Source organism: Kryptolebias marmoratus, linkage group LG13 (genome assembly GCF_001649575.2).
Source record: "Kryptolebias marmoratus isolate JLee-2015 linkage group LG13, ASM164957v2, whole genome shotgun sequence".
In the NCBI taxonomy this organism is placed as follows: Eukaryota; Metazoa; Chordata; class Actinopteri; order Cyprinodontiformes; family Rivulidae; genus Kryptolebias; species Kryptolebias marmoratus.
Window position 1 is genome coordinate 15,726,363 of NC_051442.1, and position 23,176 is coordinate 15,749,538.

Here is a 23,176-nt window from a genome sequence, read left to right on the forward strand (position 1 = left end):
CAGCATGAAAGGCTGCAGTAACAGTCCACCTAGCAGTGATAGCACTCAGTCCTGCGCACCACATACGAAGGACAGAACCACATTTATTCCATGACTGCACCTGTTCTTTTTCTTTTATCTGTATATGTACAACACAACATTAAGAAATGAGCCATTTATGTTCATTTAAACATGACTGCGTTACAAATTTTATAAAATAACTAAGAGAGTTAAGAAGGAGCCAATGCAGCTACTGCCTCAAGTTCCAACACAGGTCAACCTTTTTCTATAAAACTTAGAGGATTTAGTCATTTTACGACTTTTCGGGTAATCTAAGGTATAGAAAAGTTAAAGCTGCTGAAGGTGGCTCTTTATTGTCACCATGGTAACCACACTCCTGTGTCTTTCAGTCCCTGACAGCACTTATCATTAAGACAGGCATGGTGAAAACTAGACTAGAAAGGAAGGATGATTCCCAAAGTTGGGGTCGGGACCCCAATGTGGGTCACCCAACACCAAGTAGGGGTCCTTAGATAATCTCCAGATATCAACCTACAATTAAAAACATAGTTTTTATTATATATTTCCACCATAACTGTGACAGAGAATTTAAATAAAAATCAGAAATTGATTTTAAAAATAGCATAATGGATGTTAGGACTGTTTGTGTAGTCATTATGCTCTTATTTAACAGGGTCATTACCATTTTTAGATATTTAAACAGCCAACAGATGGGGTCACACACCTTTGTCACTATTAATTTATGGGTTGAAAGCTAAAAAGTTTGTGAACCACTGGTCTACAGTGTCAGAGTAGACGATAACGTATGGCAAGTTAAATACACTCACCGCTTCCTGTTTTAAGGAGAAAATAATGAGCTCAGATGTAATGGAAGTCAATAAGAGTTTAGATGTGAGCTGTCTGCACTCTGGGAGAGGACTTCTAACCCTGACCAGAAGTGTCACGGCAGTGAGAGACACACTGGGTCAAAGAAGACAACAGTTCCTACATCTTGATGTGTCAACTGTTTAAGAAAGGTAAAGACTGGGAAATGAAAACGAGTTTGTTTGCAAACATTTTAAAAGTGTTAGATGTTCAACACTATCCCTCTCTAAGCCCAACATTTCCCAAAATCATAAAACCTAAACTGCGATTGTATTAAAAACGGCAAAAGATATCAAAATGCCAGTTCTGTCACATCAAATTCAACTTTCCATGAGTCGTTCAAGCTTTGAATGACGTTTCTACTCTGAAGGATGCCTGAGCTGTAGAGCTCAAAGAAGGGCTGCGTTTTCTCACTCATTTCACCAAAATCCCACGTGGAGATTTGTTGCAGGTTTTCGCTTGTTTTGTTGACGTCATCATGCAACGTACAGCAACCAAATGTCGGAACACAGCATTCCCGTTTGAGTTCAGTTTTAAATGTTTTTTCTCTGCGTGACGTAGCGAACTGAATACCGTGACAGAAATGGGAGCTTAAAGGCCAAATAGTAATACGGGAGCTTTAATGCTCATGCATTGACACCATTAATTATTCATATTTACCACAAGTGAAGCTTTTTCAGGATAATAAAACCTTACTTTCAGCAGTATGTTTCTCTGATGTGTGCAATTTACTGTTCTAGTTGTAGAGTTTTAGCATATAAATGTGTGCCTATTTTTTTCTTTCCCAGCTCTGACCTTTTAAAGTAGCAACAATGGACCGTAATTGTGACCTCATCGTAAAACACATCACAGCCAAAATCACTGCATAATCATTTATTCACGTAGTTCTTTTCACATATTGTTATTATAGTCTTTTATTGCTGCAGTGGAGGCGCCTTTCAGATATTCACTTTCTGTTTTCCCATATTGTCCGAGTCTCTTTATATTTTTCATCTTCATGCATGCTGAGTAATACATTTTACAGGAACGGGATGCAAATAAATAAAACTGTCTCGTTTTTTTTTTTGTTTTGTTTCGTTTTTTTAAAGTTACATGTCATACTCTAGCCGTTCTATCAATGCATCTGTAACATGCCTATTTCAAAGTCCAAAGAGGGTAAAACGCTTTGCATTAAAGGGGGGTGAAGGCATAACAAAGAGCACATTATTGATACATATTGTTAAAGCTCGCAATCTATGATTAATCTTAAGAACCATTCGAACCTCTGCTCACATAAAGCCGTGAGGGGGGGGAAGGCTGAGTGTCAGTACTACGTCTCATCTATGTACAGTAGCTTTGAAATATGGCACCAAGTGTGCTTGTGAAAAAAAAAAGAAAATGAGGTTACACATTGAAATGTTTGTGACTACATTACTCCTCCTGCTCAACCGGAAAGGTCTGCAGGTAATCCCATTCTGAGTCTCCAGCAGTGACATTTTTACACACTGTAGCAGAGACACTGGAACAGTTTTCTCAACTTTTCTCTCTGGCTTTTGAAAGTAAGCAGCACACCTCATAGGCACCGGGAGCGAGGCAGAGCACCAATACAGAGCTGGAAATAAACTCTCCGACTGGCATCTAACGCGACAAAGAATACTGACAATTTTAAAGGAGTTTCCTGCAACACCAACAACAACAAAAACACGTGTTCCAGTTTATGCTGATCGTTCTCGTGCTCGTAACTTTTGGATTTGTTTTAAAAAAAAGGTGCTTCTTCATCCACAAAGTGACTCTTCTCAGACAATGAGAAATAACGTTATCGTTCTTTAAATACTTTAGATTACCGTTCTATTTTCTGACTTACATCAGACACAAGCTCTTTTTTCAATACACACACACACATGCGTATGCATGCACACGCTTTAAGCTCCGCTATCTTTTTCCTGACCTACAGCAAAGGCAAATAAGGAACTTCTGAATATTCAATCTCAAACTATCTTTACAGTGTTTAATATCGTTAATAGTTGCTCAGTTTCATCTATTCGGTTCTCTGAAGGCACCTAGTGTTGCCTAGGCAGAGCTGAAATGTCACTATGATAAATTTTAGCTGCAACATCAACAGTTGTCGCTTCATTATGAAGGTACATCTTTTCTCTTCAAGTGTCAAAACCTCTACTTGTGAAATACTTGTGACTACACAGAGTCTGTGCTCCTGGATAAGAATACAGTGGCCAGTTCTAAGCCCTACTGAGCAGGCCGGGGAAAAGCTCTTGTCCAAAGGTTCAAAGGTCCTCGAGCTCCCAGGCGGAGAAGCCTCTGTCAGACGTACGCTGACTCACTGGACTGGGTCCTGCCCAGGTTTGGGGCCTGAGACAGGTGTGAGACGTCCTTCTTGCGCACTTCGCAGATGGACTTCCTTCGGGCCTGCACGCCTCGAATGGCCGTCTTTATCTTCCTCCATCCGAGGTGATTGAGCTCGGCCAGGTTGAGCAGCACACAAATGCCGCTCACCGCAAACATGAAGACCAGAAAGACAGTTTTTTCTGTCGGACGGGACACGTAACACTCCACCTCCTTCACGCACGGGTAGCGGTCACACTCAAACATCCCTGGCACGTTGAAGCCATACAGGAAGTACTGGCCAGCCAAGAAGCCGATCTCCAGCGCATTGCGGAACACCACCTGGATGACGTAGAAACGGGAAATACCTTCTTGCCGTTTGACCTTTGAACTTTTGTGCGTCGAAGTGACCCCCCGAGGTCCGTTGGGGATCTCCTTGACCTCCATGTCATGGTCCTCCTTACTGCTCTCGGGATGCACCAGGATGCCATTGATGTTGCGAGCGTGTAGCTTGCGCGCGTGATGGTCATGATGGCGGCCGTGGTGGCCGTGGCTGTGGTGATCCATGTGCGAATGCAGCAGGGAGTAGCTTCGATCGCGCGCTTTAGCGGACTGGTGAACAGAGTACGTGATGAAGCACAGGCTGGGCGTGCAGACCAGGATGATCTGGAAAACCCAGTAGCGGATGTGCGAGATCGGAAAGGCCTTGTCGTAACAAGCCTGGTTGCAGCCAGGCTGCATGGTGTTACAGATGAACATGATCTGCTCGTCCTCGTACACCTTCTCGCCCACTATTCCGACTATTAGAATACGGAAGATCACCACCACTGTCAGCAGGATCCTGCAGACAAAAGGAGGAGAAACAAGGGAGGGGGCGACAGGGAGAAAGACATCAGTTAATGAGGAGCAAATGCACAGATGAGCCGGAAATCTGTGGGTGTGACTCGGCTCATTTAGATTGTTTGCAAGTCCTGGTTCACTTTAAACTAACAGTTCAGTAGGTGTTGTTTTAACATATTGTTAGTGTTTGTTGTCTTCCTAACCTAAAAAACAGAAAATGATCTTAAGGTCGTTTTACACTTTGAACAATTTCAGAAGAAAGAACATTTCTAGGCTGAGTTTGTCGATGAGCATGAACGGATGAGTGTGTGTCTGTGTGTTTGAATGCATTATCACCCAGATTTAGTGACGAACAGCACAGGATGGTGAAGTTGTGCTCCAGTTAGCGTGCAGCATAAGTTCACTAATCATCAGAGATGAAAACCAGCAGGGTTTATACACCAGCACTGGTGTGCATGTATGTGCAAACACTCTGACTGCTGCTCAAGAACTGATTTTCTGAGTACACTTTCAATGTACATTTGTGGACTTCTTCACATCTTATTGTAATTTCTTTTTAATTTTCATGCTGCAGTAACTCAGAGGTATAAAATACAAAAAAAAAACAACCTTGCGATAAGTAATTAAATAATTTCCTAAGCAACATGTTTTCTGTTTTATATTTACTCAAGCATTGTTTTAGTTTCTTTTTCTTTCTTTGTTTAGAGTCTGTTTTGTTTTAAATTATGAGTTATGATGTTGTTTTTTATGTTCGTGGATCAGTTCTCTGTTTCATTCTTGCATTTTGTAAAATGTTTGTTTTTTTTTTGCTTTTTGCCCCTCGAGGCCACCGTACAAAGCAATCGAACAGACTCAGAGCTTTTTTGTGGGCGCATCTGTTTAAAAAAGCTCAGAATTTTAAAAAAAACAACGGGAAGAAATCTGTTCTCTCAAGGGTCAGAGCATAAAACCTAATTATTATCAGATTCTTGCTGAACTGGATCTTCTAAAGAAATTTCCCCTGACTTCCCATCGAGCATTATTAGAGCGCTTGCTGCAGTTACAGAAAGTTGTGTCCAGGGAGTGGTGCAGCTGCTTTTCAGGGGGCCTCTGAGAGACTGATGCGCTGTACTGCCTCATTCTGGTTTCGATCCAGCACGGGCACTGCGGAGGAGGACTGGGGGCTTTGGAGCTGCACCGTCAGCTCTTTTTAATGAGTGAGGAAAGCCTGCGCATCATGGGGCTCCCCGATATCACTGCCACAATGCAGAGGATGAGCACGGAGGAGGCAGTCACTTTTCTAACACTTGTTTCCGAGCACAGGAGGGCCGCTCAGTGCGGCAGAGACGGATGGTTTTGATCACCCCAGATAAAAGGACAAAAGCCTTAAAGGTGGTGTGAAATGACACAGTTCTCATCTGTTTTAAAAATGAACAATTAAAAGGTGTTTTTTAGGGTGGTCTTTATCTAAGAAATAAAGTGAGACTCTAGAGTGGATTCTTGAGGATGACTTGAGCTTGCAGATTAGTGACAGAGGAGAGATGATTTAGAGATGAATAAGAACAAGGCTGTGTGAAAGCAAGTGTTGGAAAAGGTGAAAGAAAGTGTCTAAATTTGTGTTTCGTTGCGCGGTGAAAAAAAGAAACATCTCTGAACAAGGCGAAGGAGGTGACGGCTTGTTAAAGCAAAGTGAGAGGCAGGTGAAGATAAGAGCAGAGGAACATGTGCTAAGGTAAAAGGATAAAAACAACTAAACTTAAAATAGAGCGGAGTGCTGCAATAAGACTGCTCCTTCTCCACCTGCGAACGCATGCCAGTGCGTGCTTTTTGTGTGACGGACGGACACGAGGACGCGGAAACAAAGATGCAGAGGCAGCCATGTGTGTGCAGAATGGTGAACACGTCCTGTGCTCACAGCAGCTGCGAGTGCACACGCTACATTGACTCTGGGCCCATTTTGAAACACCCATCGAGCGTGCAGCTTCTCGGCACTTCGGAACTTCAAATTTTGCATGCAATTTACATAAAGACGTTCGGCCACTTCGAGCCTGATTAGTATCTGCTGGTTTGACAGCAGTGGAGCTGATGGCTCTCTTGCACCAAAACCGCTGAGATGGACGTCTTTGTTTGGCCCTGCTAATATTTGTTCAGGTAATACATGAAACCCGACTGCCGTGGAGTAGGTAAGTAAACATCCGCAGAGTTGGATGGTGACTTAGCGCCGTTACGAGCTGAGTGTCGGTATTCACTTTCTTTTCAAGGTCTGCTTCTTCTCTGCCTAACCATGATGACACAGAAACGGCACTGACTAAATGTCACAGAGCCTGCCTCCCGTCTTTGTATGTGTGCGCAGTGACAGAAGCTCAAAGACTGGACAGCTTGTCTCTGTTAAAACATTCCCCTTTTTTTCTGCGGAGGAGAGGGTTTTGGTGACAGATGGTTTGCATTTCACCGCCAACAGATAATGTAAAGGAACTTCATCTGCGAGATAAATGAGCACTCAACGACTCTTTGCGATCAGCTGGAATCGAGCAGTGTGTTCTGTCCAAACCTGTGGCTTCCTCATTACCTGCAAACACTTGAATCTCCCGTCCCGCTGCACGTTGTACACCAGAGTATCTGAGGATTAATTATGGGTGGCCTGAACTCCCTAGAGTCTCATTTCTGTGCATACATTTATGTCCTAGTCTGAGGCCTTTTACTGTCCTCACTTTACATTTATTTTACACGTTTAATTAATAATTTAAATAGAACAATTTGTAGTTTCAAAAAATAACACTGTCAAAATACAAGAAATACATGCCTTGAAAACATTTACTAAAAGTGTTACACACAAAATATATCAAAATAGGGTGTTAAAAGTTTTAAAATGCTGATTAAGTCCAATTTTATTTGCTAAATAAAAGTAAAACTACATGCAAACATGTCTATTTTTGTGTGCTCTGATTTCTTGCCTCTACCAACAGGATTTACAGTATAAATGAAATTATTTTAAATCAAATTAAATATGATCTTCTTGTTGACAATAATAAAGAAATGCTTCATATTTAATCACACGTAAACAGTATGTGGCATTTGGGCGAAAAGGGAGAGGATTTAGTGGCTCACTCCTTTATGTCTACACCACTGTGGATCCAGACGTTTTGAGAAATAATTTTTTTCTTCGTTTATAGAAAAGCTCATTTCGCACAATTCCATCTAAAACAATGTAATACATATTCCGCACCACTAGGTGGCGAGAAAGTTCACATTAATGGCATCTCAAAAAACAGAGAAAGAACATTCTTAGCTTGTCTAAAGATTTTCCCAATACAACTGTAATTTCTTTATTTAAATTTTTAAAAAATTTTATACTGTTTATAATTTCCTCTCGGTTATTAAACCTTGTTGCGTACTTCACAAAAAACAAGAAAATTGTTCATTTTTTTTCCATTCTTTCTGACCCGGACATTTCAATTGTTACGAGAAACTCAAGCGCAGAACTTATTGGTGAACGGTGTTCCTGAGGGAGTCTCTGAAATGTCTCGAAACGTTTGTGCAGGTGTCCAGTTTTCTCACGTGAGTCGTAGAGGTTCACAGTCTTGTCGATTGCATTTTGAACATTTGCGTGACAAATTTTCACTCAAGATAGTAACATAGGCTACGTCTCAATGCCATCCATCCATCCATTTTCTTTACCCGCTTCTCTATTCTGGGTCGCGGGGAGCTGTTGCTTATCTCCAGCAGTCACTGTGCGAGAGGCGGGGGACACACTGGACAGGTTTCAAGTCCATCACAGGCAGGTCTTAATGCTCAATTCTGCTTTTTTGATCAAATCTGTTTTTTTGCATGGTCATTCACATGACATTTTAAATATGACCTCCATCAGGCTCCAGTGGGAACGGTCTCCAGTTGAGCCGCATGCTCAGAAGAAGATATGACGTCACACTCCACACTTTGTGTTGACAGAAGTAAATATGGACGCTGCGAGTGTTAGCATATGTGTTGATTCAATTGGGGCCAGCTGTACATCCAAATGGTAAAAGATAAAAGAAGAAATAGAGCGGAAATGTTAACAATGACCTTTATTTTTTGGAGCTGTGGCTGTGGCAGAGTCGAAGCCAAGAGTGGAGGGACTTTAACGTGAGGGACCTCCGTGCTTTCATCAGACCTAGAAGTCGCATGAACGTTCACACTGCGATCGCTCTGAAAAACACTGGATATGTATCAGAATCAGTACCACATACTGAAAAGACCATTGGTCAAATATGAAAAAATCGGATTTGACAAGTTCACACTGCCATGAAAAAATCTGACGTGTCACAAAATAATCGTATTTGGGTGTCATGTGCCCGCAGTATGAATGTAGCCGTGGTCGTCACAGGCATCTCTAACTCATCTCAAGCGCACTAGATCTGTATTTTGACACCTGCACAGGAGCTCTCCACCAACAGAAAACATCTTAGACTACTGCCCTGATTGTCAAGGTTTTAAACACCTTACCAGCCATAAGCAATTATTGAAAACTTGCTCTAAATATGCCTATTTTCATTTCAAAAGTGTTCATCATAAGAGTTGGGGTTGCTGCCAAGGTGGGTACAAAGTGGGCAGTTTATCAAGCCGTGTACAAAAAAAAACGCTGTGATTTTAAAGACTGGCTGTCCAAAATGCGTCCGAGCGGCTTTTTGGTTGCGTAGTGACAAACACTCAACACTGCAACAAAAAAGTTTCTCACAATTTTGGGTCAACAACTCGTCTCTGACGGCTGCAGCCCAGAGACCGCCCTAACCCTTTGCAGCACACTAAGTTTGACAGGATCATAATAAAGCGAAGCCGATGCTGAAAAACAGATAAAAACTGATCCTATTGTTGTTTTGGGTTTAAGTACACAAAGTTACCAGTGGAATGAGCGAAACACGCTGCTGAGTCAGTGTTTCTGAGAAGCTCTTTATTTCAAGTCCTTATTGATACGTCATAAATAGAATTTTAAAAAAATCTCTACATTTTCTCTCAGTTTTTATACATGTTTGGTGTAGTGTAGTGGGGCTTAAATCAGTCTAAAACGGACCTCCATTATTCACTGAGGGAAAATTACAGCATCCTGATCCAAACGGTAATTTTATCTGGATAACATGACTTTTCTTTTCTGCTTTGTGTTATTAACTTCAGTGGCTTTTATAGTGCAGTAAGGGAGAGGTGTTTTTTATTATTATAAATATTATTATTACACAGATAGATACCAGATCTAACACATGTTTTAAAGTGGAGAAAAGAAACATTAAAACGTAAGATCCTGTTTAGCTAAATCTTAAAGATCTGGTTTAGGAAAATGAATTGAAGAGACGTTCAACCAATATTCTTTCAGACACTTTTGGATGTAAATGTTATGGCTGACCATCATTTCCCCATGTTTGACCTGCAGTCACTGATAATTTATCATTGGGATTCATACTTCATTAGTTTTGGCTTATTTAATGCAGTTTAAGGGGGTAATTTCTTTGTAAAATATATATATAGTCTTAGTTTATTATACGTGTAAAGTTATGACACTTGCGCTGCTGCTTCCTGCCTCAGCCAAGACTTCCTTACAGAAAAAATACATATTTATTAAAGTAAACGAATAAACTGCCGACTGAGTGAAGTATAATTAGTTTTTAGGATTTGAGGTGAATGTGGCTTGAAAAGAATAAAGCTTTTGGTTTTGCAGTGCAACACTGTTTTATGACTGCAGTTTTCTCACTGCAGCTTTGTTCACCTCAGTAGTTGGCACTTTCAGACTTACCTATGGACTTTTATTGCTGCAGTATTGTGGATATTTAGTCATCCAGTCTGCACTAGAGCAAATTTTTGTCATTAAAAAAAAAAATCCCAAGGCGTTGCATGTATCGAACGGTTTGTGTGTCTGCAAGCGCGCGTATGTGTGTGTGAGTGTTTGTTTGTGCTTGTGTGTGTACACTCCTGCTGGATAACAGGATAATCAGCATGAGGTGGATTGCTGCATTAGCAGAAAGCGGCGCACTGAGGTTATCTGCAAACATCAGTGTTTTAAGTCCCGCAGAATAACGAGCCAATACTGTTAGCCCGAGCAGATCAGGACAGCAAAGTCCAGAGGCCTGAAACCTGCAGAATATTCAATACTTGACATGAATTATTTAAAATAAGATTTCAGAATTTTAAGTGTTTCAAACTTGAGGGGGAAAGAACGTGAGAGTAAACTCACTTCCTGAGTCAATTTTCTTCAGAAAACATGAGAAATATTCTGGTATTTCAGCACATTTTGAATCCAGTGGCTTCCTTAAGCCAAAACTTCGTTGCACAGCTGCTAAATTATCTCCCTCTCATCACCTCATTTCGCTGCCTGCGTCCCGGAGGACTCGCTTCAAGTCTGAACTGATGATTAGAGTTTTAGAGACCCTCTAAATCCCTCGTGCTGTCCAATAGAGTTAACAGGATTTGAAAGAAAAGTGTTCTGCATTGATGTGTTGCTTTCCATATGAAACTGCAGCATCATCCTCAGCATCATCGCAAAGACCAGCAGCAGCTCATGGACAAGCCAAAATAAATATCTGGAGGGACGAACAAGAGGAGGAAGTAAAGATGAGGAAGTGTCTCTTTGGTGCATGAGAAACCTCTTCAAACGCCTCTCCAGGCTGCTGACTGACCTGTAAGGCTGTGTGTGTAATCTAATTGTAGCTGCTCTTCAGCTGGTGAGTTGGCTGGACATGCAAGCCCTCGTTGCTTTCCCAGAGGCCTACACACACACACACACACACACACACAAACTTGTACAAAAGTTCATTCATATAACAGCTGCTGCTGCAGGCCTTCAGGGTACACAGGAGAACCGTGGAGCCTATAGCACACGAACACACACATCGGAAAACACACACTTGATCTTTCACAAAGATAAATATTTTCCTCGTTTACTCTTATTCTCTGTTTTTGGGTAAAAGTCACATACAGTCGTGGAAAAAAGAAAGTCTACCCTCCTAAGGGGGATACATATGGAGACAGAATCAAAATGATCAGATTTTTTTTGCTGCTGTTTTTACTGGATCTAAATGTATTTAAAACTAACCTCAACATACAACAGATTCCACGTGTCATTGTTTATGAAACAAACACAAAGCTAAAATAAAAACTAAAGTGTTAAAAACAAAGCCCCCCCCCCCGCACCCCAAATTCAGAGATTTGGATCTTTTTCAGGTTATAGAGTAAATATTGCTAAAAGTGAATGCTATCCNCAGAGCTAACTTAACCAGAAATAACTTAAAGTAGATGTTTTCTGTATGACTATCAGCGTCTCACATGGTTGTGGAGGAATTTTGGTCCACTCTTCTTTACAGCATTGCTTCAGTTCTCTGCAGGTCCCATCACATCATTTAAATCAGGCTGAGGTTCTGGACTTGGACTGAATCCCCGCAGCACCTCGGTTCTGTTCTTTTTCACCCGTTCTGTTGTAGATTAGCTGCTGCCTTTGGAATCCCTGTCCTGTTTTATGACCCAGTTTGAGCTGTCAGACACATGATCTCACATTTGTCTGTAGAGACCTGTAGAGATGTCTACAGAGTATTTCATGGGCAGCTCAGTGACTGCAGGGTGCCCAGTCCTTTGCCTGCAAAACAAGCTCAAATCATCACCCCTCCACCACCGTGCTTGACAGTTGATATTAGGCATTTGTGTTGATATTCTGCATTTCTTTTAGCCAAAAATAGCCCTGTGCATTGTCTGTACCTTGGCCCCATCCGTCCTAAAGGCATTGTAGAATCTGCTGTTAGTTTTTTACACTTTAGGTTAGATTTGAGTCATTTTAAAACCCGGTAAAGACCAGATGAGTTTCTTAGAACTAGAACTGAAAGATGTTCTTTTTCCCTCATGACCGTTTATCTGTACAGGAGCAGAGTCGGGTCTCTGTCAAACTGGATAAGCTCGATGTTATATGTAGAAACACTCGAGATAAAAATACCCTCCCCTCTCCGTACGCTCTCAATAATAAGCTCCACTGATTACTGATGGCACCATGTAATGAATAAAGATCTCAGCAGGCCTCAAAATTAGGCAGCTTAATTATCAGACAGCAGATATTTCTTTTCTCCCTTCCCTTGTGCTTGTTTCACTCTCAAACTGTTTTAATGGCTTAAGGATTGGCCCACGTATCAGGCAGAGGAGCACGACTGGCCGGGGGGGCGTTAAGAGTGGGCGTAACGAACACTTTAATACGAGATAAACTAGTGCACCTTCAGCTGTGGTGGTTCAGGTGTTCAGAATACTTTTTATAGATTAGACTCGTGTGTGTGTGTGTGATTTTAGGTTAAAATCACAAAGGTTTTTTTTTTTGTCCTACTGTAAGTTTTTTTTATTGTGCCACAACGAAGAATCAACACAAGCAGAAATGTAATTATTTTAACTGCTTATTCAGCATCTCGAGGAGAATTGGTCTCCAGCTGCTTTACTGGAATAAAGGAGGAAATGCAAACAGTTAATTGAGAGGAACTCAACAGGTATCTGTAGCAATTAGAGCCGAAGTCTGACCAGAATCAAGTAAATCTATTTTTAGATTGTGCCGTAAAGAAATGTTAGATAGCAGCCAAACAGCAGCGTTGAAGTCTTGGGGTGTAATAGGTTTCTGATGGATATATTTTTTTTGTTAAGCTGAGAAAAAAAGTAATACCGCAATCACTCAAAGATGGTGAAGAGAGTATGATTAAACAATTTGCACACACAGCTTTTCTAACATCTCACTGCACCGCCTAACCATGCGTGAGGGGGACGCGGAGCGAACCAGATGCAGCTTTCCCATTTGTCTTTGTGTCATCTAAAATTACCCTTTCATCTAAAACTGTGCTTTCATTTCGATTCAAGCTCGGGAAGGCGAGCATTATGTATGAAGTGCATCAAAAAATAACTTGAAAGCTAAAAACCTGAGAATCAATCACATCAGCGTTTCTCCTCAGATCCAAACAGCACATTATGCCGATTGCATCAAAACAGGATCTCCAGATATTCCATAAATTACTTCTTGGCTGGTCGGACTTTGGAGTGAGGTACTCAATCAACACAAATATGTGATAATCAGGAAATTAGTTTTAACATGATAGTTGAGGTATTTAAGAGTGGATTTCTGTGGAAAGGTTATGAACAATTAATATCTGACCTGTTGCAGATAGTTTTATGAATATTTGGAGAATTGGAGTTTAATTCGGATCAGCTTAATGAGCTAACAGCTAATCTGACGAGGTCAGAGCGGATTGATACCATTTTAAAATGGCTCCAACTTCAAAAATATTTATAGCAGGTCATGCAAACGCTAGCCAATAAATCTTTGCACTAGTGCCAGTTTCACATTCATTAACACTGAGTTTTGTTATTTGAAAACAGAAACAGCAGCGGCAGGGCCGCGGTGTAGTTGTGGTAGGACCCAAGGATGCAAACGGACATGAGGACTCGATGAAAAAAGAAATATATTTAATAAAAATGAACTAAAACAAAAGGCTGGTGTGGCGGGGCATAATACCAAAATGACTAATTGAAGATTATTGAGGACTGAAAGAATTAATAGGTTGAAGTAGATGAGGTAAATGGTGACAGGTGAGACTAATGGTAACAGGAAACAGGTGTTAATGGGAGGGGCGGGACAGAGGAGCAGAAAACTGACTGAGGAAAAGTACTAATGGTAAATGAAACACTGAGGAACAACTGAACACGAGGGAAATGCAGAAAATAAACACAATAATAAAAGAAATAAACTAAAAATAAAAAACTACCAAAAAACAACCAAGTATCTCCATTTTCAATGCTACACTAATAGAAGTGTCTTTGACTGGACTTTTAAACACCAGCAGTCCTCTTCGGTCTAAGCCCTGACCAGCCATTAGCTGGTCAGTCTGGTCAGAATCAAACTCTATTAAAATTCCTCAAAGAGCTACAGTTTCTACAACAGAGAAGAAATTAATTGTTTGTAACCTTTCCACAAATCCCACAAGAAAAACCAGAACTGTCCCTTTAAGTCAGAGCAAAATCATTTCGTCTTACCATCAGACACTAGCTTTTATTAACTCTGAGCAACTGGCTCACATTAGCTCATTCTTTTCATTTCAGTAACTTAAACTGACTTGTTTTTTTGGAGTTTTGGGCTGAGGAACACAAACATGGACCTAACCAGCCCTTAAGTGTTAGGAAACAGCTTTTAGTCGAAGCTGCAAGAAAAGGATCCATCAGATTTCATCAGTCTTCTCAGTTCATGAACTGTTTAAACATACATATCTGAATAAATCAATAAATTATGCAAATATAAGTAAAGTTACACGTCATTGTTTTGATGTATTCCAATGAAGCTGGAGCACGTGAATCTGAGTCGAACTCGTGTGGCTGTGGTCCCTCACTCAGCCCACTTGGCCAGTAAAGACGGAGCATTCAGGGATGTAGAAGTAAATGTGACCTGACGCGAACAATAAAATGTTCATGATTAATTCTGTTCGAAATGAAGCTTTGCACAGAATTCTTTTCCATAATAAAACACAGAGAGATCAAGATGTCAGGCGGCACTTTAGATACAACTTTAACAGCCTGGAACAACAAAGTCAGCCGTGTTCAGTAGAGGAGACGTTGCTTTTTGTGGTCACAGTTTGTGTATAAACTGTGTAACATAGTCTTATATAGTTGTGTTCATTTTCCACATTTCTGTAGGATATACAACATCAGTAATAAAAAACAACGACTTTCACTAAAATGTTTAAAGAGTCATGAAAAATGCAAACCTCTGCAGAGTAATGCTGACGTCACATTTCAGTCAACATACTAATTTTCCAATAAGTTAAATAAAATTAATAAGCCTTAATTTTAACACAAGGACATTTTAACTCTCTGGATAACTGTGGAAGCAAATGAGTCTGAGTGAGTCTGAATATTCAAACGCTGATCAAGCTGTGGGAGCGTTTCTTGGTTTTGTTTTTTAAAAGCGTCCATTAAATACAATAGCATACTTTGCAGCAATAATTTCGACAAATCATGTGACCCCGGTGAGTAATTCTCCTCATCCACTTTTTAATCAAAATCTTTCCTTTAATTGGAAATCGATTGATTAACCCTCCCGTGGCCTTCGAGTCAAATGGACCCAAAGTTACAGGAGCTTCTCTTCTCTCTTCAGCTACGAGGGGCTTCAGGAGGGTTAAAATATTTAGTTTACTGACTAATCTTGGCAGGATGCGTGTGTGTAAATGTGTGCGTGTGGATACAGGAGTGTTGGGATGAGTCGAGATCACGGACCACAAATCCCCTGCCTCCCCCATGTGGGTGTCTGTCTCACTAATGACGTCTTTGTTTTTAAAGTTTCAAAGGGTGGGCTGTTTGTAGATGGTTTTATTGATTTTCTTGGCTGCTCCTAGTTAAACCCTAAAGATTTAGTTCAATCAATTAAAACAAAACAATCCCGGTGATGTAGTTTTGTGGTTCTTCGTCGGACGTTTTGGATTTTTATGTGTCACATTGTGCACAAAAATTGACTTTGCTGTAGATTTTCTTTATGGGATTGTGTACGATAATAACATAAAGAGTTCTGCGTGGAGTCGGGACTACAGAACATGGTTACTGCTTAGAGGAAAATGTCTTCACACGCACATTTATTGGTTGCTAAAATGAACAATAGAATGAACGCCGAGCTCAGCTTTTCTAGAAAAACCGCCCCGTCGAATAGAATAATCAATAGCGTTCAACATCAGCGACCGCTGCAGGAATAAACTAGTAATGACTCCAAATGCGCACACAAACACTTTCATTTGAATTTTACACAATCCTTTGGTGTCGGATGATGGATTTCAAATATTATAAGTTGTTTGGATTGCCGATGCGATTGCTTCACTTCCCAACAAAATCTGTGTTGTGGAGGAGACTGTGAATGAGTTCTAATCAGGATAATGGCCTCGATTTCAGCGCAGCATCCCTGCTTCTTAAATTAGTTTTGGAGAACTACATTGCCCTTCTTAATGTCGGGCACCTCCTTCCTGTGGATATCCTGACCCATTTAGGGGAAAGTGAAGAGAATATATATCCATGGAGTGAACAACTACAGTGTGGAGAGGCAGGCGACACCTGCATTTCGCTTTCATAGCCAAGAAACCAGGATTTTAAATGCCTCATACGACCTTATTCAACTGTCCTTTTAAGTGCAGGTGCGGGAGGGGGGGGGTTGGTAACGAGTTATGTCATGCACCACTTTCTTCACGGCATTAAAAGGCTGGTCAATTCTGTATGAATGATTAATGAATGACTTGACACAAGTTACAACTCGAAACAGGCAGCAGGCAAACATCTATTAAGATTTTAGAATTTATGATACTCGAGAGGGAAGCGATAGATGATAAATAATAGATCGTTTAACTTCGTTCTGCCAGGATCAGCTAAAACGAGAGAACTAATATTGACACTGAAGACAGAACATCTAAAACCCGTTAAATACGACGAGGTCACTTGTTTCAAATGTTTTAATGAATGTAACATTAAGTGAAGCCAATCGTTGGTGTATGTTCAGCTGACTTCATCCATGCAGGGGACACATATTGAGTCCATGTGCAGGCAGTTTTCAGCAGCTTTACAGGAAGAAGCTCTGACACAGATTCTCAGGACCGAACCTCTGCAGAGAGAAAATTTCTCCTTTCTCGGCCTCCTCCTTCCCCTATCTGGACTTGTTTTTGTTCTGCTACCACATCTCACATCATCTGCTTTATATCTAGCCAGAAACCTTTATTTGATCTGTCCTGAAGTCCCTCTAGTCCTCCATTATCTGTCTCTATTTTTCTTTTCCTTTTTTTTTTTTGCTCTACTTGTCTTTGGCACTGCCGTCAATAAAGCAATGCAGTCCGGTGGAAGATGCATCAACGCTTTTATTTCCTTTCCCTCCACCTGCAAGGCACCAAAAGTTTGATCGTTGTTTGAACATAGGGCACAGAACATCCTTGCAAATAAAAATGTGTTGCATTTAGGGAAATTTTCTACAACTAGATTGGGTTCATATGCAGCCCCCTGGGTCTGGAATGAGTCTCAGAAGGAGTTCAAGTATCTGGGGGTCTTCGTCACGAGCGCACGAGCAAGGATCGAGTGGGAGACGAGTCGACGGACCGGGGCCTCGTCCGCAATGATGAGGGTGCTGCTTGGGTGTTTTGTGATGGAGAAGGAGCCGAGCTGAAAGGCGAAGCTTTCAATTTACCGGTTCAGCTCTCAGCTGTGGTTATGAGACAAGGATCATGACTGAAAGAACGAGATCCTGGCTGCTGTTTCCCTTCTGGAGTAGACTCCGCCACAGATAAGTGACAGAAATGGATGAATGGATAGACAGATCATGTTTAAGTGTGTTTTGTAACAGCAAGAAGTGGAGAACTGCTTTCATAGAGGGTGCTGTGCAGTCGTACATATAGTATCTGACGTCAGACATAGAAAAAAAAAAAAGAGTTAACAAAGACAGATGGCTGAGATGGAGATGCGAGACAAAAACTATCCACGCTTAGTTATTTTTTTGGCAGATCATTTAAGTTTCTCTCGCTATAACTGTCATTGGACTTGCATCATATTGTGCTTTGTGTGGATGTTAAACTCCTAGTCTTTATGTTGAAAAGTAGAAAATTCAAATAAAAAGTGAATTAATCCTGTAACATTTTGCGGGAACTATTTTAGATGCTGTTATGTTGTAACAGCACGCCCACCAGCAATTCAAGTTCCACAGAGGTGGCCATTTATCCAAAATATCTACAAAAAAATTTATTAAAGGTGTAACTGTACTTTATTTATAAGAAAAGTACGTGTTAAAACATACATTCAAGACATGTAAAACAGACACCAACATTATCAAGGCTACAGTAACGGCACAAATTGTTCACATTGTTAACTAATGCCAATTAAGTACTCTTCATTTCAAAACCTAATCTGAAAACCCAATTACTTGTGTAAGCTTGGATTTAAATTATATGAAGGAAAAAAAGCCCCTGGTAGTGACAGTTTTCAGACAATAATCAGTTATTTAAAACCCCCAGGTTAATTTAACTCCGAGTAAAGGGCACACTACATTTGCTTTGGTCTATAAATGAGGTTAATGCCGCCTTGATAATGATGTCTTTCACTGTGTAATTAAGATTACAGACATTAGTTATCCATGCACACACACTGTACATTGACCAGTTAGGAAACAGGCTTATGAAAATCATAATAAATAACATCAATCGCTGAATGAGTCATCAAATGCAAGGCACCTGTGGTTAGTCAGAGGCACAGAAGCAACTCTCCATTTTCTGTCTCTTTCAAAGACCATAATTAAGCTAACCTATGCCGCTCCACGAAGATGGTCCGTTTCTATTTTTAACTCCGTTCTGCACTCCTGAGCTGATTGCCTGTCCTATGCCTGGGCATAGGTTAGCTTAAAACCTACAATTAAGAAACAGCTTAATTGTAGCTGGATGAGGCAGTCTAGACATCTGACGGCGGAATTACATTTAAGAGCATAAAAAAATAAGAAAGATGACTGACATGCAACCACGATCCAGAGTGTTTGATGCGAGGGAAGACTGTTTAGCCATGGGGAGACATCACTGTTCTGTACTTTGGAAACACAACCTTTGTGCTGCAAAGCACACACACACGTACAACACATGCAAGTTCAGTAAAAAAAAGTAACAGTACACACAGGGAACGTCCTGCTGCCATCGAGCAGTGGCTGCATGCTCTGGCCACACAACCTGTGAAGTGCCAGACTTCACAATGCACAACAGTGCAACACTACATCACAGTTGGTTATGTTCACAAGTGCAATGGACGCCACACCTTGACCACACCCAACTGGACGGCTGGGCGTGGTCAGTAGTGCAATCGACTCGAACCTTTCAACCCATAGAGGTCAGTGCAAGTAATTTGGACTCGGTTTGTAATTTAGCGTGGAACGGTTCAGAACCAATTTAGGAGGCACCTTCACTGCACAAAACTGTGCCAGTGGTGAACAATTCTCCAACTTGCTGGTACGTCCCAAAGACATCATTCGTGTAATTTAAGAGATTAAAGGTTGTTGATTTCCTGACCATGCAGACACATGCTTTGGATTTGGAATCAAGTCGTTGTTGTACGCTGATTTGATATAGTTGCTAAAAATGGCAATATCTAATGGCTAAAAATGACTCTCTAGATGTGAAAATGACCCAGACCGTCACTTAATTATAAACTGCTACAGGCTAGCCTAAATTCTACTGCTGAAGAGCTCTCTGGTTTATTTTAGAGGATCCTGAAAAAAAGTTAAATATAAGGGACGTATAAAAAGAAACCAGGAGTCTAAAACCAAACAAAAATACTCACAAATACAGTACAAAGTGATTCCAAAGACAATGATGTTTGTCTCAAATTCCCTAGACCAACGGAGTAGAAAGAGGAAACCCCACTGGGAAGCATCTAATATTACAACTAAAGCCCTAGGGTCAACTTAAGAGCCTTGTAGGACAAACACAGCCTGAGGGAAGCCAAACACCCAGGGATCATTTACAGAGTGCCTCGCTGTATTCGGTCCTGTGTCACATAGCTGTGGATGCTGTGGGAAGCTGCTCTTTACTAGTTCAAAAGATCGATTAAGTGTCTAAATTTATGTTTCTGAAACGTTCAACAAAGTAGGTTTGCTTTGCCAGGCTTTCAGACAATAAAATGATGCACAAAGGGTTGTTTCTAGATGGATTCAGAAAAGCACGGCTCACTCTGTTTGACACATAATGAAGTGCATGATCCACAAATTGCTCAGATCAAGCTTTTTAACAAGAAGCCATTGGATCCTCGGGGTATTCGTTATGGTTTTGGAAGAGGTAGCAGACAAATTGAGAGTTGCTTCTGTGCCTCTGAAAGACTGTAGGTGGCTTAAATCGTCTAGAGATTAATTTCAACATTTATTTTCTCCCACCTTGTCCCCACGGGGGGTTTTATGATTCAGCTGCCAGGACTGGATTTTAAAGCTGCATTAAGCAATTTTTTTCTTGACCACTAGGGGGCGGAAAGACTCCGAAACAAGTTCACAACAGTTAGCATCTGGCTTATCAAGTCAGTGTGGCTGACATATTAACAAACAGTTGCCTACTCACATATCCAGCAGAAACAGAGCAACACGGACATCCCTTTGGTCTCCTTTGTCTGGCCACCTGTTGAATGTAATTCCAATATTCACTGTCGTTTTAGCTCTTGCTCGCTCTTCCGAGAGAAAAATGTGCGCGCCATTTTGTTTGGCTACGTCTCCGGCCTCCTTCACCAGCTCCTCGGTCTCGTTGCAATTTCACGCTGGTCAGTTAGCACACACCTAGTTGTCCTTATCCTCGGACGCGGCGCCGGTCCACGAACTTTACTTAGAACAAACTTTTTTTGTTGTTTAATTGAATTTTTTTGTTTGTTTTTATCACTCTGAGAGCCCAAGCAGTGAGCTGAAATTGGCTGAAAACTGTTGAGCAATTCAAAGCGAGATGTTGCATTGCAGCATTCGCAAGAAAACACAGCGAGTCGTAAAACACACATCGCTTAATGCACCTTTAAATCAAGTCAGCATGCAGGTTTTTCGTTCCATCTGAGGACTAGACCAGGTGATTTCATCGGTTAATGCACTTTGAACAATAGAGGAAGAAATGACTTGGTTTAGTGTTTGGCTGGAAGGAAAATCGTCATCATAAACGGTCACCAGATTACTTTTTGGAAGCTCTCACATCATCTCTGTGTCACTTGTTTGGACGATAAAAACCTCAGGTTCTGTGCACATTCAGCACATTGCAGCCAGCGAATTCGGCCATTTTATTCTCCTTTAACCCATGGGAATAAAAATACACACATCATATACTCTTTCTCAACAGTTAGCTCCACACCAGTGATTTTGTTTATTTCTATAAACTCTTAAAAACTGCAGTATACATCCAGGTTTCACCGGCCCCGTTCGTGTTGACCCTTCGCTTTTTTATAAAGAAGCGCATCCGAGCACGGGACATTTGGATTGTGTTTAATGGCTGGAAAATCCCACTCCTCCCCCTCCCTCCTCCTTTTGCATCTCATTACTCACACAGAGATGATGTGAAGCACATATTTCACACAGATTTTACAGCATGTCTCCATGGCACGTCTCCGCCGAGAGCCAGTCGAAAAGCCTCTCCGTTCGACTCTCCGCTCTCACAGGGAACATGATGCTTTACCTGACCGCGTAGTCCCAGCGAAGCCAGTTAGTTTGTGCCGGTAAAGACAAATCAAACTGACTTTCCTACAGAGAAACTCCCAGCTCGAGGCCAGTCCCCTCCACCCCTCACACACACACACCTTTGATTCTATCTTTGACACCTGCTTGCACACCTTCCTTTTCATCTTCTCACTCCTACTCTCCTCTCCTCCTTCTGCCCTATTGGTCCATGGCCAAGCACAATCTATCAATAGCTGGGCTATTAGGTGGAATCATCACAGGAACCTCTCTGCATTAACCGTAATGCTTAGCAAAGCCTCATATTGATTATCTGTAATTAGTTTATCCCTTAACTAGTGACTGGTGTGGAGAATAAGTGTGAGGGGAGCAGAGCGGAGGAAAGGACGGGGTTGGGGGTGTCAGGGAAAACAGAGGAGAGTCCTGGGACAAGCCTGGAGGAGGGCGCTGCTTACAAAACAGGTACCACACACTTCGGATCAGGATAAATCACCCCCCATCAAGCAACACAAGAACAGTTCGGGTCTTACCTCCCAATCATGGTGGAGTGCTGCTGGACTGCTGCCTCCAGCAGCCTCTCCAGGATGGTCCATTCTCCCATGGCGGTGGAAAGATGGCAGAGCGGTCCGAAGAAACAGGACTCGGGGTACTGGCCCTACTTCTGTCCTCTCCTCGCAGGACCGGCCTGCGCTCTCGTGGACCAGCAGGAGAGGGAGAGGGGTGTGTGAGGGGGGTGGGGGGGAGGTACACCAACCACCAGCCCCCGGTGCCAGACCAGCTCCCTTTTGACCTCTACACGCTGACCCGTCTTCTGCCGGGCCAGTCCCACTCTGCTGAAGGAGAGGTGCTGAACTCGTTGCCTCCCCCTCTCTCTCTCACACACACACACACACTCCTCCCCCTTTGTCCTCAGTTTTCCTCTCCCCCCCCTCACACTTCTCTCCCTAGCCAGTGCAGTGATGCTTGCTTGCCCCCCCACCCCCTGCAGCACCACTCTGCTCTGCACTACAGCATATGCTATAGCTCACTGTGTGACAACCATGATCGCCCTTCTCTCTTCCACTTTCCTCTCTCCGTCCTCTACCTAATTCTCTCCTTCTCCTCTTCCTCCCCTGTCGGTTCCCGCACCCCACACCCCCACACCCCTCTCTACTCCCAGGGCACTCCTTGTACTTCAGATGCACTCTCTGCCATCGGTGCTGCTCTGTGCTCGTCCTTGCATTGTGGATCTTTCGCCTGTCCTACTCCAACCTTAACACACAGACACACACACACTACATACAGCTGATCCTCCTTGGCTCACCTCAGCGAACAGAACTGTAAACACACACACACAGTTTCACACGGTGACAGCTCTGAATCCTTCTCTCCCACTTCCTACGGAGGACTGCAGACCCACACCAGAACAAGAAGCCTCTGCCTGCTGAATGTCACTTCATGACTGGAGGAATGGTCGCTCCCGCAGCTCCGAGAGCTACACAGACCCATAAAAACCTGCACACACACTCAAACTCGCTGCCACCCAGCGCCTCAGTAATAAATCAGCTGCCTTGCTGCATCCAGCGAGGCTGAACCAAACGCACTTCGCTGCAGACCTGCTGTCCTCTGTCGTCCTACTGGCTAATTTCAGCACACTCCGATGCCCAGAGAGTCATGTCGGCTGCAGACAGCAGGGATGAAAGACTGTCCTGTGAAACCTATTTCTGGGCTCCATCATCTGGCATCCCTCTTCATCCCTCCCATCTTGCTCCACTTCCTCTTTTCCCTCTCCTTCTTCTTCTTCTTCTTCTTCTTCTGGTGTTTCTTTTTTTTTTTTTTCCTTGCTCTCGTTTCTGCTCAGATCTCAGTACCTCTGGCTCAGCGTTCGCTCCTCGGAGCTCTGTGCTCTCCTCTCTGTCCCTGTGCTTCTTCCTCGCTCATCGCTCTATCTCTGTCACACTCTGTGAGCATGTAACACCCCCCACCCCCCACCCACCCCAACACACACACCCTTCCTCCTCCTCCTCCTCCTCCTCC

The 23,176-nt window shown here is 42.3% G+C and overlaps 1 protein-coding gene across 2 annotated transcripts; it reads right to left on the reverse strand.

Annotated features, from left to right (window-relative positions):
• Positions 1–646: 646 nt before the first annotated feature.
• Positions 647–23,101, reverse strand: LOC108247613 (gap junction delta-2 protein). 2 transcript variants are annotated; one of them, XM_017435894.3, is made up of 3 exons: positions 21,691–23,101; positions 20,076–20,132; positions 647–4,024 (listed from the first exon to the last, which is right to left on the reverse strand). In XM_017435894.3, exons 1-3 carry the CDS (start codon positions 21,759–21,761, stop codon positions 3,163–3,165), a joined length of 990 nt encoding a protein of 329 aa, XP_017291383.1. In that variant the 5' UTR covers positions 21,762–23,101; the 3' UTR covers positions 647–3,162. The 2 variants fall into 2 exon arrangements, with proteins under 2 accessions (XP_017291383.1, XP_017291384.1); XM_017435895.3 differs by lacking the exon at positions 20,076–20,132.
• Between the last annotated feature and the right edge of the window lie 75 nt (positions 23,102–23,176).